This window comes from Gambusia affinis, linkage group LG07 (genome assembly GCF_019740435.1).
Source record: "Gambusia affinis linkage group LG07, SWU_Gaff_1.0, whole genome shotgun sequence".
In the NCBI taxonomy this organism is placed as follows: Eukaryota; Metazoa; Chordata; class Actinopteri; order Cyprinodontiformes; family Poeciliidae; genus Gambusia; species Gambusia affinis.
In genome coordinates, this window is record NC_057874.1 from 29,104,185 (window position 1) to 29,117,794 (window position 13,610).

General features: G+C 37.1%; 1 protein-coding gene across 2 annotated transcripts in view; it reads left to right on the plus strand.

Moving 5' to 3' along the window:
* The first annotated feature begins 257 nt into the window (after positions 1 to 257).
* The window catches only part of LOC122834268 (glutamate receptor-interacting protein 2-like), a 100,298-nt gene continuing 86,945 nt past the window's right edge, over positions 258 to 13,610 (plus strand). For both annotated transcript variants that reach the window (XM_044122536.1, XM_044122537.1), the window contains exon 1: positions 258 to 713. In XM_044122536.1, coding sequence (XP_043978471.1) covers positions 566 to 713 — 148 coding nt within the window. In that variant the 5' untranslated portion in view covers positions 258 to 565. The remainder of the gene's footprint in view (positions 714 to 13,610) is intronic.

Below are 13,610 nucleotides of genomic sequence, written 5' to 3' on the forward strand. Positions count from 1 at the left end.
ACATGCACGCACACACGCCCACACGCGCACACACACACCCTTTGGGAAAGACTGAACAAAGCTCAGCTCTGCCAGGGTGTTTTGGTAGCTGGATGTGGTACTTATGCAGTGGGGAGGTGTACTGTTGTGCACAGAGAGCGAGGGAAAGGGAAGGAGGTGCGTGAGTGGATGTGCAGTCTCTTCCTCTCCCTCTTTTCATTCGTTTCTCTCAGTATCTCACTTCTCTCATCACTTCGATCATCAGATTTTCTGTAAGCAGAGAAGAAAAGGTAAACAAAGATCAAGACTGAAGATGTCTAGATGAGAGGGATGTAAAATCAGACACTAGCGGAACAAGAGGTAAAACTTAAAACGCTGGACTGTGGAGAGAAAGAAGAACAAGGAAAAAGGTAGAGAAGGGATTTAGGTAATGCATAAGAGGAAAGAGAAGGAACTAGTGAAGACAAGACATTATTATAGCTAACAGAAGGGACAATAGGACAAGAGAGAGAGAGAGAAGCAAGAAGAGGAAGAGAAGAGGATCTAAAGACATCTGGAGGTACTTGGGGAAACTTGGTTGTACAGGATGGATAAAGTGGAACGTGTAATGAAGATGGTGAAGAGGATGTCACCCAGAAAGAAGAGGAGAGAAGGAGGAAGAGGAGGACCGGGGGAGCTGGAGAGTCCGGACACCCTGTGTGATGAACTGTGTCGATTCAACCTCTGCATCTCTGGTGAGTCTGCAGCTCCACATGTGCCACGGTGAAGTTGATCTCTCTGGGCTTGCAGCTAGTAGATTACTTGTCAATCTTGTATCTTCAAAAGTTATTCTATTTGTTTCCTTTAGCTGGTTTCCTGACTGAAAAATATAATGATAAAAAAGTTTATGTACATCTTATTTATGTACTTAAATATGTAATTTCTGTTATTTTCTTTTAGACACATGAGTCATCATGTCTAGACTCGGTATTTATTTCTGTCTTTGTTGTTTTTCTGTCCCTATCTTATTGGGGACAGAAACCCCCATCTTGTGTCTATTGAGGTAAACTGATGTTTAAGGTGCTGAAGGCTGAAAGCTTTCCTGTGGCATTAATCGTGTTGCTGCAGTTTGTAAATATATCTCTGCCCATTATTTCTTGTATTTCTGGAAGCTTCAGATACCAGAAGACGTTTTTAAACTATAATTTAATAGATCATACTTCATGATCTATTAAAGTGTCTTTAAGTTTCCACTTTAATATGGCGCATCCATTGTGACTCATTCTCTTTCTGGAGTCGACAATCAAAGATTTGTTCCCGGGTCCCTGCAGGGCTAACAGTCTGACACCGCTGCAGGAAGGTGTGAGGATTGACTGGTCAGTGAAGATGTTTTGCACACTTTTAGCCAACACATTTCATGAATGACTTCTTTCATGCTTTTAAATGTCTGGTTTGGCTCCATCATTTATTTTGGACATATTGTTGAGTTTTTGACAGAATAGGGTTTTCCACTCTGCTTTTCTCTTATATTGTTCTTTTTTAAGTGATGCTCTAAAGTAGGTTGGAGCCTCCATGAATCACAGCAGGTAGAAATAAACATCAGTCTCTCCTCTCACTGCATACTGATGGTTTAGGGTACTTATGGCCAACTCCTGGATATCACACTATTAGAGAGGTTAGTGTGAATAGATTCACATTTTTTGTGAAATGTGTTTGTCTGTGTTTGTGTGGTAAGAAAAGATGATTTCTTTACCTTTATGTTTTTTTATTTTTGTTTAGTTAAACTATATCCAGCTTGTGTCTTTTTGGGTTTGTCAACCTTTAACTTTGCTTGTGTAATTTACCTTTTATTATTCAGTACATTTATTTTTGCTTCACTTCGCCTGCATCAGGTCCTCTTTAACTACCACCATATTTGTACTGGTGTTTGGAAGCCAGACTCATATTACAGTATAAAAGCCTTTTGTCTTATTATTTTTGTATCTTTTCACTGTCTGGTATTGATACTGCTGGAGATGCAATAATGAAAATATTCTTGGTCAAATTACTGAAAAGAGAGGCAGTGCTGTGTTCCCACTCTTCTTCTATTTTCTGTTGTTGTACTTTCCACAACATGATGGATATTTTTATATTCCAGAACTCTTCATAAACCAAAAGTAGCACCTACATCTGGTTTGGGAATTTTGACAGATTTTTTAGTTTTTTGTTAGTTAAGCTAAAATAAGCATCCTTACTCTGAAAGTATATTTAGCCTTAAGTACAACTGAAAATAATAATAAATACCTGCATATGAAATTGATGGGTATTTCTTAAAATTAAACATCAAACATCTTTTCACACTGATGTAATTTGGTGATATATAGACACAAATTGCTTTCATTTTTATCAATATACCATATCTGTATTGACTGATAAAAAATATTTAAGCAGGTCCTATTTAAATGACCCTCTGGACTCCAGAGGGCCGTATAAAGACTTATGGTGGGCCTGATTGGGCCCCCGGGCCTTAGGTTTGACACATGCTCTACCACATTGAACTCTGGTTTGTTTGTGGACTTTTACCATCTAAACTCATAACTATATTGAAGTCAAAACTAAACCTTTCTGAAGAAATCTGAGGGATATTTTGCATACATTGAAAAGTTTCCCCTCTCTTTTCAAATAAATATTTTCAATATTCAAATTTTATATGCATATTTATTTATTGGGGCTACATAATTACCTCTCAGCTGATTTACATTTTGCTGGATACCTCATGTTCTTCAAAGACTTTTTCTTTCTTTTTTTTTTTTTTGACCGGGTTCTGCTTTTTTTATTTTCCAACTTGCTTTGATCGTCCAAAAACAGCTGTGCTAAAAAACTAATGTGAATCTGGGACAAAATTCATAGATGTAGTGTTATGTGTGAGAGAGGAATGTATGAACTTTTTACTTTCAGTCTCCCGTTTAGAAATATTTCTTGGTGAAAGAGTAAATAATCACTCTTCAGTTCTCTAGCAGCCAGACTTCAAAGAGCTTCACACGACAAGAATTATAATGTAAAAGGTCACTTTGGATGGTTCAGCAAAAACACCCACAATTACATTTTCTATCGGTACAAACAGCTTCTTCTAACTTGTTTCAAACCTATTGATGTAAAACTGGCTGTCAACATTTTATTGTTCGAGAAGGACGGGAAAAAAACAAAGAGAAGATTTTAGTTTTGTAGACCTTACAATTTCAAAAGACATTTTACAAAAAGTTGGCTGCACAGTGGCGCAGTTGGTAGAGCTGTTGCCTTGCAGCAAGAAGGTCCTGGGTTCGATTCCCGGCCCGGGGTCTTTCTGCATGTTCTCCCTGTGCATGTCTCTGTGTTGCCCTGCGACAGACTGGCGACCTGTCCAGGGTGACCCCGTGACCCCGACTCTTGCCTGAAACGTAGCTGGAGAGGAACCAGCAACCCTCCTGACCCCATTAGGGACAAAGGGTGAACAGAAAATGGATGGATGGATGGATTTTACAAGAACTCATTTTAGTTTAGTCACACATACATTCCAATTGATTATAGTCATTAAACATTAAATTAAGCTCAATTATTCAAAATAGTTTTAAAAGTTTTCTGTTGAAGGAAACCCAGCAGACTGAATCCAGTCATTGACTCGATGCAGTTGCTTGGTAGAAAACGAGACAGAAAAGCTCCTTGGAAAGAGCTTTTGTTGTTTTACACGTGTCTATAGTTGGCTTGTAATATGTGTATAATGCTTAATGATGCTAATAAAATGTATATCAATAGATGGAAAGGTTGTCAGATGAGGTCAGGCAGTATTCTCTTTGAATGTGATGTCTGCAGATGAAATGGTAAAAAAAGACAACCATGAAAGATGTAGGTATGTTTTAATATAAATCGTAGCCAAGCATCTGCTGGAGTTGAGGCAGACCATAGATTAGCATCAGGTATTGGGACTTGGGTTTAGTCAAGGATCCCAAATACTGTGAATTAAAAATATCTTCATCCAGTACTTTGAATCAGCATGGAACATCTCTGAATGAAAATAATTCAATCTGGTGAAAACAGATAATTGAATTCCTTGAGGAAAGAATCTTTAACTTCCCAGTAAATGTATATTTTTTTATTTATTCCCTTGTATGAATGCTACTTGTAACTACTTGTCATGCAGTAATGGGCTGCCGGACAGTCAGTCTTCTATTTATTAGCTGATAACAGTTTAGCTGCAACAAAGGTATTTTTCTGCCTAAAAGAGAAAACGTTGCAGATCAACCAGGTGTCAAGAGGCCTATTTTGAGTTTATTATAGTAAAATATAGTAGCACTTCTGAGAAGTGGAAACAAGAATACCTTTTCAACTGACTCTCTTCTGAAAAGTGTTTAGGGGCAATGAGGTGCCCATGAAAGCAATTGCCTATATCCTGAGAAAACTAAAACCAATCTGCAGCCATCTTGTACACATTCACTTGAGAGCACTTCACTCTGGTTACACCGTCTTTCCCTTTTGTTTGATTGTTCTTTTGTTTCCTTCTTTTGAACAGTTTCCAGAATGAACAGTGACAGACCAAGACCTTTTAATTGGTTTGTGGCCCCTCTGGACGTTTAGGGCCCGTTGAGGGTTTTTTGTTTGAGGCTTTTCAACCCTGACAAACACAAATATATCAAAGGGGTCAACTTCAAATACAGTGGAGAAAAAAAATAACTTCACAAAGCCATGCTGACTTTGTAGAGTAGAAAATATATTAGATTTTTGAAGTCCAATAAATCAAAAACTTCTTTGTCAGAGTAGGTTGGTGTTCCTCGTTAACTGCAGCTCGTCAGACACTCTTCTACCCGACTAAGTGCACCAGCTGACAGATGGTGACAGCCACCATGTACTGTAACATCAGAGTAGAAAAGCCCTGAACTCCATACATCATCTTTAAACACTCAGGGCATGTGTGAATCTCACTGTTAGGCATTAAATGTATCAGGTGCCAAACAACTAAATGAATGAAAATACCAGAGAATCCTAGAAGCACCTGGCAGCACCTGGTTTGAGACAAGTCAGCTCTCAACACATGAAGGCTCCCTGCTGAAAGTTAACATCAACAAAAGAGCTGAACATTTTAATTCTGAATAAGAATAATGGCTGAGTGCCCTGAAGCAAACTCTCACATTAACTTTAGGAAAACTGCTTGAAAGCAAAGTAAGAGACAGCAGTGACTCAGAATAAGCTCTTCATGCTGGGGGAAGAAACTTATTCAATAAGCCCCTCTGTATGCTGACGTCTACAAGAACTGCACTGGGCTTTAATGCAGAAACATGGGAATGAGATATGCTGCTGTTGGTCCTTTAAACTCCACATACACCTGCTGTTTAAACCTTATCACAAATGTTTAGATGAGGTTTTACACATGGTTTTTAGTGTAAAGAATTTTACAACTTGAAAAGTCGGTTCCTTTACAAGTTACAATCCTAGTGAAATGATTTTCTTCTTAAAATCTTCTAAAAAAAACAGAAACTAATCAGCATCTTTAACATCCTGAATCTCTTTGAAAACACGAGTATTCTATCAGAAATGCTCAACTGATCTATCAGTCTGTCTATCGATCATCGTCTTTTCTTTTATAAAAAGACAGGGACGTTTTGGATTGTCTCTATTATCCTTTCAATAAGATTAGCGCTAGTGGATTTTATCGTTTAGATCATCTATATTCTTGTATCCTGAGGACATTGTGAGAGATATCATTTTAATAGCATGAGCAGAGAGAAAAGAAAAAAACCATTAAACTAGCTGCCAGGGTCAAACTGCAATAAAACAGACAAAACAGGCAAAATAGAAAGCAAGTATGAATCTTTGCTTTGAACAGATATGAGTTTATTTCCTGATTGTGGCTATTTTTACTGCTGAAGTGACCTAGTTTTTGCCTTGGGGATCATCATGGCTCATCACATCTTGGTACTGATCTTTTTGCTGCATCACCACCAGGACTGAGTCGGTTGAAACATCATCTTTTAACAAACTGAGAAGCTGCTGCCACATGTTGACATTTCCATGATGCCTGAGTGAGTTTTCTATCCTGTTAGATGTTATAAGTGTCTCATTGGTTTGAGGTTTGGAAATCATAAGGTTGGTTAGCTTTAGAGATCAGAACAAACAAAGAAATCCTCCAGATATCACGTTTCAGGTTCAGTGTCTCTACATTCCCTCATGAAACACACGAAAAGATAAATTTAGTTGGTAAACTCTCACATTCTTCACTCCCACTCCTCTTATGGGTTCTTTGGTTGGCTTCTCCTCTCTCTGCTTCTCCTTGTGCTCATTTTGTCACCCTGTTGTTCCCTTTCTCTCATGCACTTTGACCTCAATCACTGCAGACGTGTGTGGGTGGATGGATCCCACTCTATCAGAGACACCAGACCTGTTTAAACCTCAGCAGCCAACTTTGTCCACAAAATGAATGTGTTGTGCATTTGTAATACACAGACAACATATCAAAAAGAATTAAGCTTTGTGAATTTTATGGCACAAATTGAGATTAGATTATTGGATTAATCATATTAAAAACAGGCAATGAGATTCTATTAAACAGCATCACTGCTTATACCATTGTCCGGAAAGGTTATAATCTGATACTTTATTTATTTTTATTGATTAATTGTATAATTAAAGACATTCTTCTACAGTTTGATATTTAGCTTTTTTTCTCCCTTGTTTTCTCTGGAGATTTTGAGACTTTAGTTTTTAAACCCAAATTTTGTTTCTTTATGAAGGTTGCTTGTACAAAAAGTTCTTTTAGGATTTATGAGTTCTGATTTTTAAGCGGTATAGGACTGAGGAAGATAGAGATTACGATAATAATCACTAGAGTAGAACAAAATATTAACTTTATTGTCCCACCTAGTAAATTTGTCTCAGTGAATGAACACATGGAACTGGTCATATAAACAAACAGTAACATCTACAGCAGCTCCTGCAGCTCTTGGCTTCTGTCCGTACAACCTAACAATGCAGCCATTTTGAATGTTTTTGTATTTTGGTAAGTAAAATGTGACTCTGAATTTGGTCAAATGGTGGTTAGCGTTCTGGTTTTGGACAAAAGAATCATTAATGATGTACAGCGAGATGAAGACAAACACATAAACATCAGAGTGGCTTCCTGTAATCAAGACAGAAAAGATGAGCATTACAGTTAGTGTAATTCAGAACAACAGAAGAATTTATACTGATATTCATGTGTTTTTGATTAGTCTGTTTCAAATCATCAAAACAAGATAATAACTTTTCCCTTTAAGCAAATTCAGATGATTAACGTTGGATCCAAACCAGTGCAGAACTCACAGGGCAGCTTCATCCATACTAAAAATATTTGTGTTCCATTTATTTGAAATTTTCTAATTCAAAGTCTGTATTTGACTCCATGCATAAGGAGAATGTTTGAAGTGATGACCGATTGACTGATGACCACTTGATGTTTTATTTTTGGTGAATATTTCTGAGGTGTCTGTGTGTTTAAAAATACATTAAGCTGCAGCGTGAGGTCCTGGATCATCCTGAATGGTGAAGCCATGCATCCTCTCCCCATGCATGTGTGGGTTCTTATTCCTCCCACGGTCCATAAATGTGACAGTTCATTTGTGTCTCCAAATTGTCCTAAACTGTGCTTGGTTGTTTGTCTTGTGTCTTTGTGTTGCTCTGTGATGGACTGGAAACCTGTCCAGAGTGTGCCATGATAACCACATGGTACACTCTGGACACTGTACCATGTGGATAAGTGTCCAGTCCTGGAGGGCCACAGCCCTGCAGCTTTTAGATGTTTCTCTGCTGCACCACCTGAACAGAATAATGAGGTCATTAATGCTCTGGAGAACCGATCTGCACAAGGAGGAGGTAATTAAGCTATTTCATTCCAGTGTTTTGTACCTGTGGCACATGTAAAACCTGCAGGACAGCGACTGGAGGACTGGAGTTTGACACCCCTGGCTCTATACTGTAGACCAGGGGTCTCAAACTCCAGTCCTCGAGGGCCGGAGTCCTGCAGTGTTTAGATGTGCCACAGGTACAAAACAAAACACTGGAATGAAATGGCTTAATTACCTCCTCCTTGTGTAGATCAGTTCTCCAGAACATTAATTATTCTATTCAGGTGTGCTGCAGCAGAGGCACATCTAAAAGTTGCAGGACTGCAGCCCTCCAGGACTGGAGTTTGAGACTCCTGCTGTAGACAATGGATAGATGGCTATCAGGTTGTAGCTTTGACTTCATTTGTACTTCTACAGGAACATATTCCTTTGTATGACACCTCTTAAAGGATTAGCCTACAGATATCTGATATATAATTCAGCTTAAAGAGAGAGAATACTCTGAACTAAATCTGCTCGGTTGTTGGAGTTTGTTATATAATATTACTTGTCACCGTTTTTCCCTCTGCTGAATGTGTTTTGGATGGATTTGTCATTTAATTAAACACTCACCACAAACTCTTGGATGGAAAGGCCAATTGCCTGAATGGGTGCTTGACAGAACTGATGCACATTGTGGAGCTTCAACAGTGAGGCTATTTTTTATTTCACAGAAAAATAAAAATATAAATGATCCGTCTGACTCACCAGTCTCTGGCACCACAAATGGCAATTTGCTTCCATTCTAAACTGTCTGGGTCAAACTCTAGATGGACTGGAGGAGACCTATAATAACCAGGCCAAACCAGCTTGAAACCATCAAAAAGGTCAAATTTGAATCAAAACATAAAATATTGCCACATTATATAATCAAAACAAGCCAAAGATCTGATAATAAATTAGCTAAATGCATTTTCAACACATTCTAGGGGAGCAAATATATTTTAGCTATAAATTGAAGGCCTGCCATCTGCTGACCATAATACAGTATTTCCTCTCATTTGATTTGCCAGATAAATTGGCAATTTGCTTCTCCTTTGAAAGCCATCTGATCAGATTGCTTGGCTCGTTTAACCTCCTGTGCCGAGACGGATGAAGTCGAGCCCAACTGATTTCACTGTGGAGGTTGAGGGGAGCAGCTGGAAGATCTGGAAAGCTCTCAGCTATTACTTATTTTGACACCGCTGCTCTAATAGCATCTGTGTTGCATCATTGGAGGTTGATTGAAGATGTAATTCCTCTTTTTCATTTTAAAAGACAGTCTCAGAGCATAGAGCTGATAAATAAATGCCAGGGTCATTTAAAAAGGAATCCGTTGCAGGTAGTGATGTCACAAAATCATATTATAGAATATCCTAATAGTTGATAATTACATTTACCGTTTATTTATTTAACATTTTTTTATGTTTACCACTAAGAAAATCCAATCAAATTGCTATAAGCGACCTTAATTCATACCAAGTTCTTTTTAATGTTTGTTATGTACAAGAAATTAATTCTATGACTTCTAATAATTTTGTTTTAATCATTTATTGGTTCAAAGTACTGTAAACTTATCTTTAAAGCTGCTTATGTGCAAATTTTCAGTCACTTTAACCCAATTATTTATATTTGGGTCATCCATTTAATGGATTTTACTAATAAATATCACCACAAAGTTCCCACAACTAAGTTACTTTTTAATGAGAAGATTCCAGTACAGGTTCACAACACTGTCTGTCTGTCTGTCTGTCTGTCTGTCTGTCTGTCTGTCTGTCTGTCTGTCTGTCTGTCTGTCTGTCTGTCTGTCTGTCTGTCTGTCAGTCAGTCAGTCACTTGGTAGGGATGGTTTGTTTTGAAGTAAATGATGCCATCCATCACTGTAATCAAATAAAATACAGTTTTGTAAAGATTAGTGAATTCAAATAGCAGACTGACTACAGAAGAAAAAGATTAAATTTTGAGGATATTTTTCTTCAAAACAAAAATCCACTGGAAAAGAACTTCTATTCTTCTAATTGTTTTTCTCCAGTACTGCTAGTAAATTTAGCTAGTATGTTATTTGTTTATCTCCTTTATAGAGGATATAAAAGGAACTTGGATGAAAAGATGCTCAGGGTTACCAGTTTTGACACTGAAGACATTTTGGTTTTCAATTGGACAATCCTTTCAGCTGAAGGGTTTATGATAATGTGAGATCTTGTTTACAGCAGAGTCTGTGCCTCGGATCCAGGGTTTAGTTTTTTTTTCTCTGAGATATTATAGAAAAAAGGTTGTTGCTGGGCAGAAAAATCAAAAAGACTGATCATATATAACATTTACAGAATAAAATGCTCTGCCTTCTTGTAGATTTTATCCAAGTCAGTTTATTTTTTTGTTTCCTGCTGTATGTGCAACAACTGTAGGAATCATGCTGAAGTTTCCATTGTATTGTTGTTCCAAGGTTTCAGGGATTTTATAAAAGCCGGTGCTGCCTAAATAAAGGGTCTGGCCTTACATGTTATGTCCAAAGCTGCAGACTAAAGTGTGTGGTAAAACATTTGTTCTTCTTAACATAATCCTGTACAGTTCCTGTTGTATGTCTGGCATTGTGTGGAAGGATTAAGGAGTGAAGCTTAGTTCCACAAAACTATAAATGTTTGAACAAAGTAAAGCCAACCTCTACTACACAAAAACCTAATTTCTCTATTGTGGCTCTTTGCACCTTGAACTGAGAGTCGTGTTCCTTCTAGCTTTGCCTTTCTTGCTTTGTCAGTTTGTGTTTTTTTTCTCTGTAGTCTGTCAGTTATTTTAACAGCCTGTCCACCATATTTCTGGGCTCCTGGCTAAAGATCAGACATTTGAAGGATGTGTTCTCTAGCTTGACGCTCATGTTATGCACATAGGCTACATATTTTATTGTTGAAATAAAGGGCTGCTGGACATGCTACATATATGAAAATGTGTTTTCCCTTGGAATCCCAAACAGGTTTTAGGTCCAAACTGTAAAAACATTGACTAAATGTAGCTGTTTCTGATATTAATTCAGAAATGTTGAACTCTCCAGATTCTCTGGCGGTTTTCACACTAAAACATTTTGCTCGTATAAAAACAGCAGAATAACAATGAGGAAGGACAGAAACTAGAACATCTTTTAGTTCCAAGCTTATTTCTTCAGTGAAAACAAAAGCTTTTCCTCTTCAGGTGAAGAAAGCTAAAGAAAATCCTTCACTTTCGTCTGCTTAGGTTTGCTCTCTTTGATGTTTTTCTTTCACACTTTCATCACTGGAAACAAACATTTCCTTTCAAATTGACCTCAAATTCTATTATTTCCTTAAAATTATTTTGTATTATTGACCTTGTTGTGAAAGTTACAACGTGACACTTTTTGAGTCTTTTGTTAGTCAGTGGTATGTATTTATAACTTTATGCCAATATATCTCACTACACTCTGACATAAAACTGCAGGCTGTAAAGTATAGCATATTGCCATAACTGGTTCTTATCAAACATTCATATTTGGGCTCAATGAGGTTTAGAGTTTTTCTTTATAAAACATCAACAATACGTGTAGCTCCAAAGGCAGTGGTGTGATGTACTGTAATTGTACCGTGGACATGCACAGCTGATAAAAGGCATTAGAGTTCATCTTTCTTTGATATTGGTGATGAAAATGTGTAGATTGTGCTAAATCTTCTGTGTTTACATCGTTTCTTTCTGCTGCCTTTCATCAAACAAGTGATGCTGTGGCCACTGCTTTCATAAAGCCAGGATTTTTCTCAGTGTGTTTGATGCAACTTTTTGAAAAGTTAAATTTTTTTTGTTTGATTATTGATGTGCGAAAAAAGGAAGACGTTTTTGGATGAGTTTTGACACTTTTGAGGACAATGCTTATAAGTTATTCATTGCACCGTGACACATTTTTCAGAAACTGGGAAAAATCTGCTAAAAATGTCTGCGAGCACACAGCTCTTTATTTTATCCTATAAATAATCATATTACTGTAAGATAATAAGCCCTAACTGCCAGTTAGTGATCAAAGAGAGTCATGAATGTGGGATGAAAAAATGAATCTAAAAAGAGGAGCTCCCTGGCATTTCAAGAACCACACTTAATAATTTACAAATAGGTGGGAAGTAGAATGGTTGTTCTGTGGTTTAAAACATTCTTTTATCTGTCATTGTGTCTATTCGTTAGCGCTGTGTTTCCAGCTCATGGTATAAATGAAAAGCCAACCTCGACAGAGGCTCTTCATGATGTGAGGTGTACACAGAATCATCTGGATAAAAGCTTTGCCCTAGTTTTCAGAAGTTGCCTCTGTTTTCCAGTTGTACCCCAGTTTTCAAACGGTTCCCATGTTGTGCTCTGATGTGAACCACCGACTGTTGTTCTGTTTCCTGGCATTAAAAGCTGAAGGAAAAATGATGGTTGCTGTTGCATTGAAGGATAGAAACAGCAGTGGGTGCTGTTGCATTTGGTTGCACAACTGTTTAAACACCAACACAAGTTCAGAGAAGACAGGAGAAATGAAAAAGACTGGAGTAGGTGGGGGGTGGTTCATAGAAATAATTATAGGGAGGAATAAACATTACTTATGAATATTTGAAAACAGAGTCAAAGATGTATAACATTATGTATTTAAGATTTTAGTTTAATAAGTGATATTAAAAATTTATAAGGGGTGGAAAGAAAAAATGAAGGAGAAACTGAGGAAATGTCAAGGTAAGGAAACTATTTTATGATGATAATAACAAGGGGCAAAAAGGATTCATGTAAAGAAAAAAGATATGATAGACTAAATGCCTGAAATTTAAATGTCAGAAAAACAATATAAAGAATCAACTGAACTAAAAAAATATAGTGATTTTAATTTAAGATAAAGAGCAAACATGGATTTTAAAGAGAACAAGGGATCACAAATGGTCCTTCTGACCGCAAATGATCATCTTCAGTCTGCTAATCTCTGTGTTTATTTAAAATACAAAGTTAACTATTATTGTCTATTATTCATGTTTTACCTCAACCTGGTAATAGATATTTATCTACCACATTGATTTGTCAATTATTGTGCTGATTTCATCCTTTTTAATTCAAATTGATTCTGTCATGTAACTCATTTGGTTTTGTTGTGATGCTGTAGAGTGAATATTGATCAAAAGCTAATCTTTGACTTCATCACATATAGAGTTGTATTATTGTGGGTAAAAGCCCCTGTGAATAAATACCTTGTTACTCTGAAAATGTTTCCATGAAACACATAAAGGTCACATATGTTTGGCAGTGTGAACAGACCTGGCAAAAAAATCTGATTTGACAAAAAATCGGATTTGGGTCACTTCAGGCTGCAGTGTGAACTTTGTGACTACCTCCAAAGTAGATCAGAAACATGGAATGAAATCTGCCATTCAAAAATAATAATGCAGTACAAATAAAGTTGACCAAAGTTGCTCAGCTGGTTTTTTTGGGTTTTTTTCATGTTTTAGGAAAATGAGTGAGATTTAATAGTTGCATTTGAGAGTGATGGATGCAAAGTGAGAAAAAGTCCCATTCTTAGTGCCATAATTGATAGGCTACTTAGAATTATACGACTAAACCTCTTTAAATTTGAGTCTTTGGCTGTTAATAAAAATGAAGGAGAGAGAATGCCAGTGGCTGAGTGGTTAGTTCCTGTCTTGAATAGAGAAAATCGATGACAGAAAAATTAACTGGAAGATTCTGGATTTTTGCCAATGAATATGGAAATTCGGTCTTTGTAGCCAAGTGGCATCAGGACCCGACCTCGTGTCTGTGTGTGTGATGGAGAGACTCTTTCCCTGGACAGAGGAT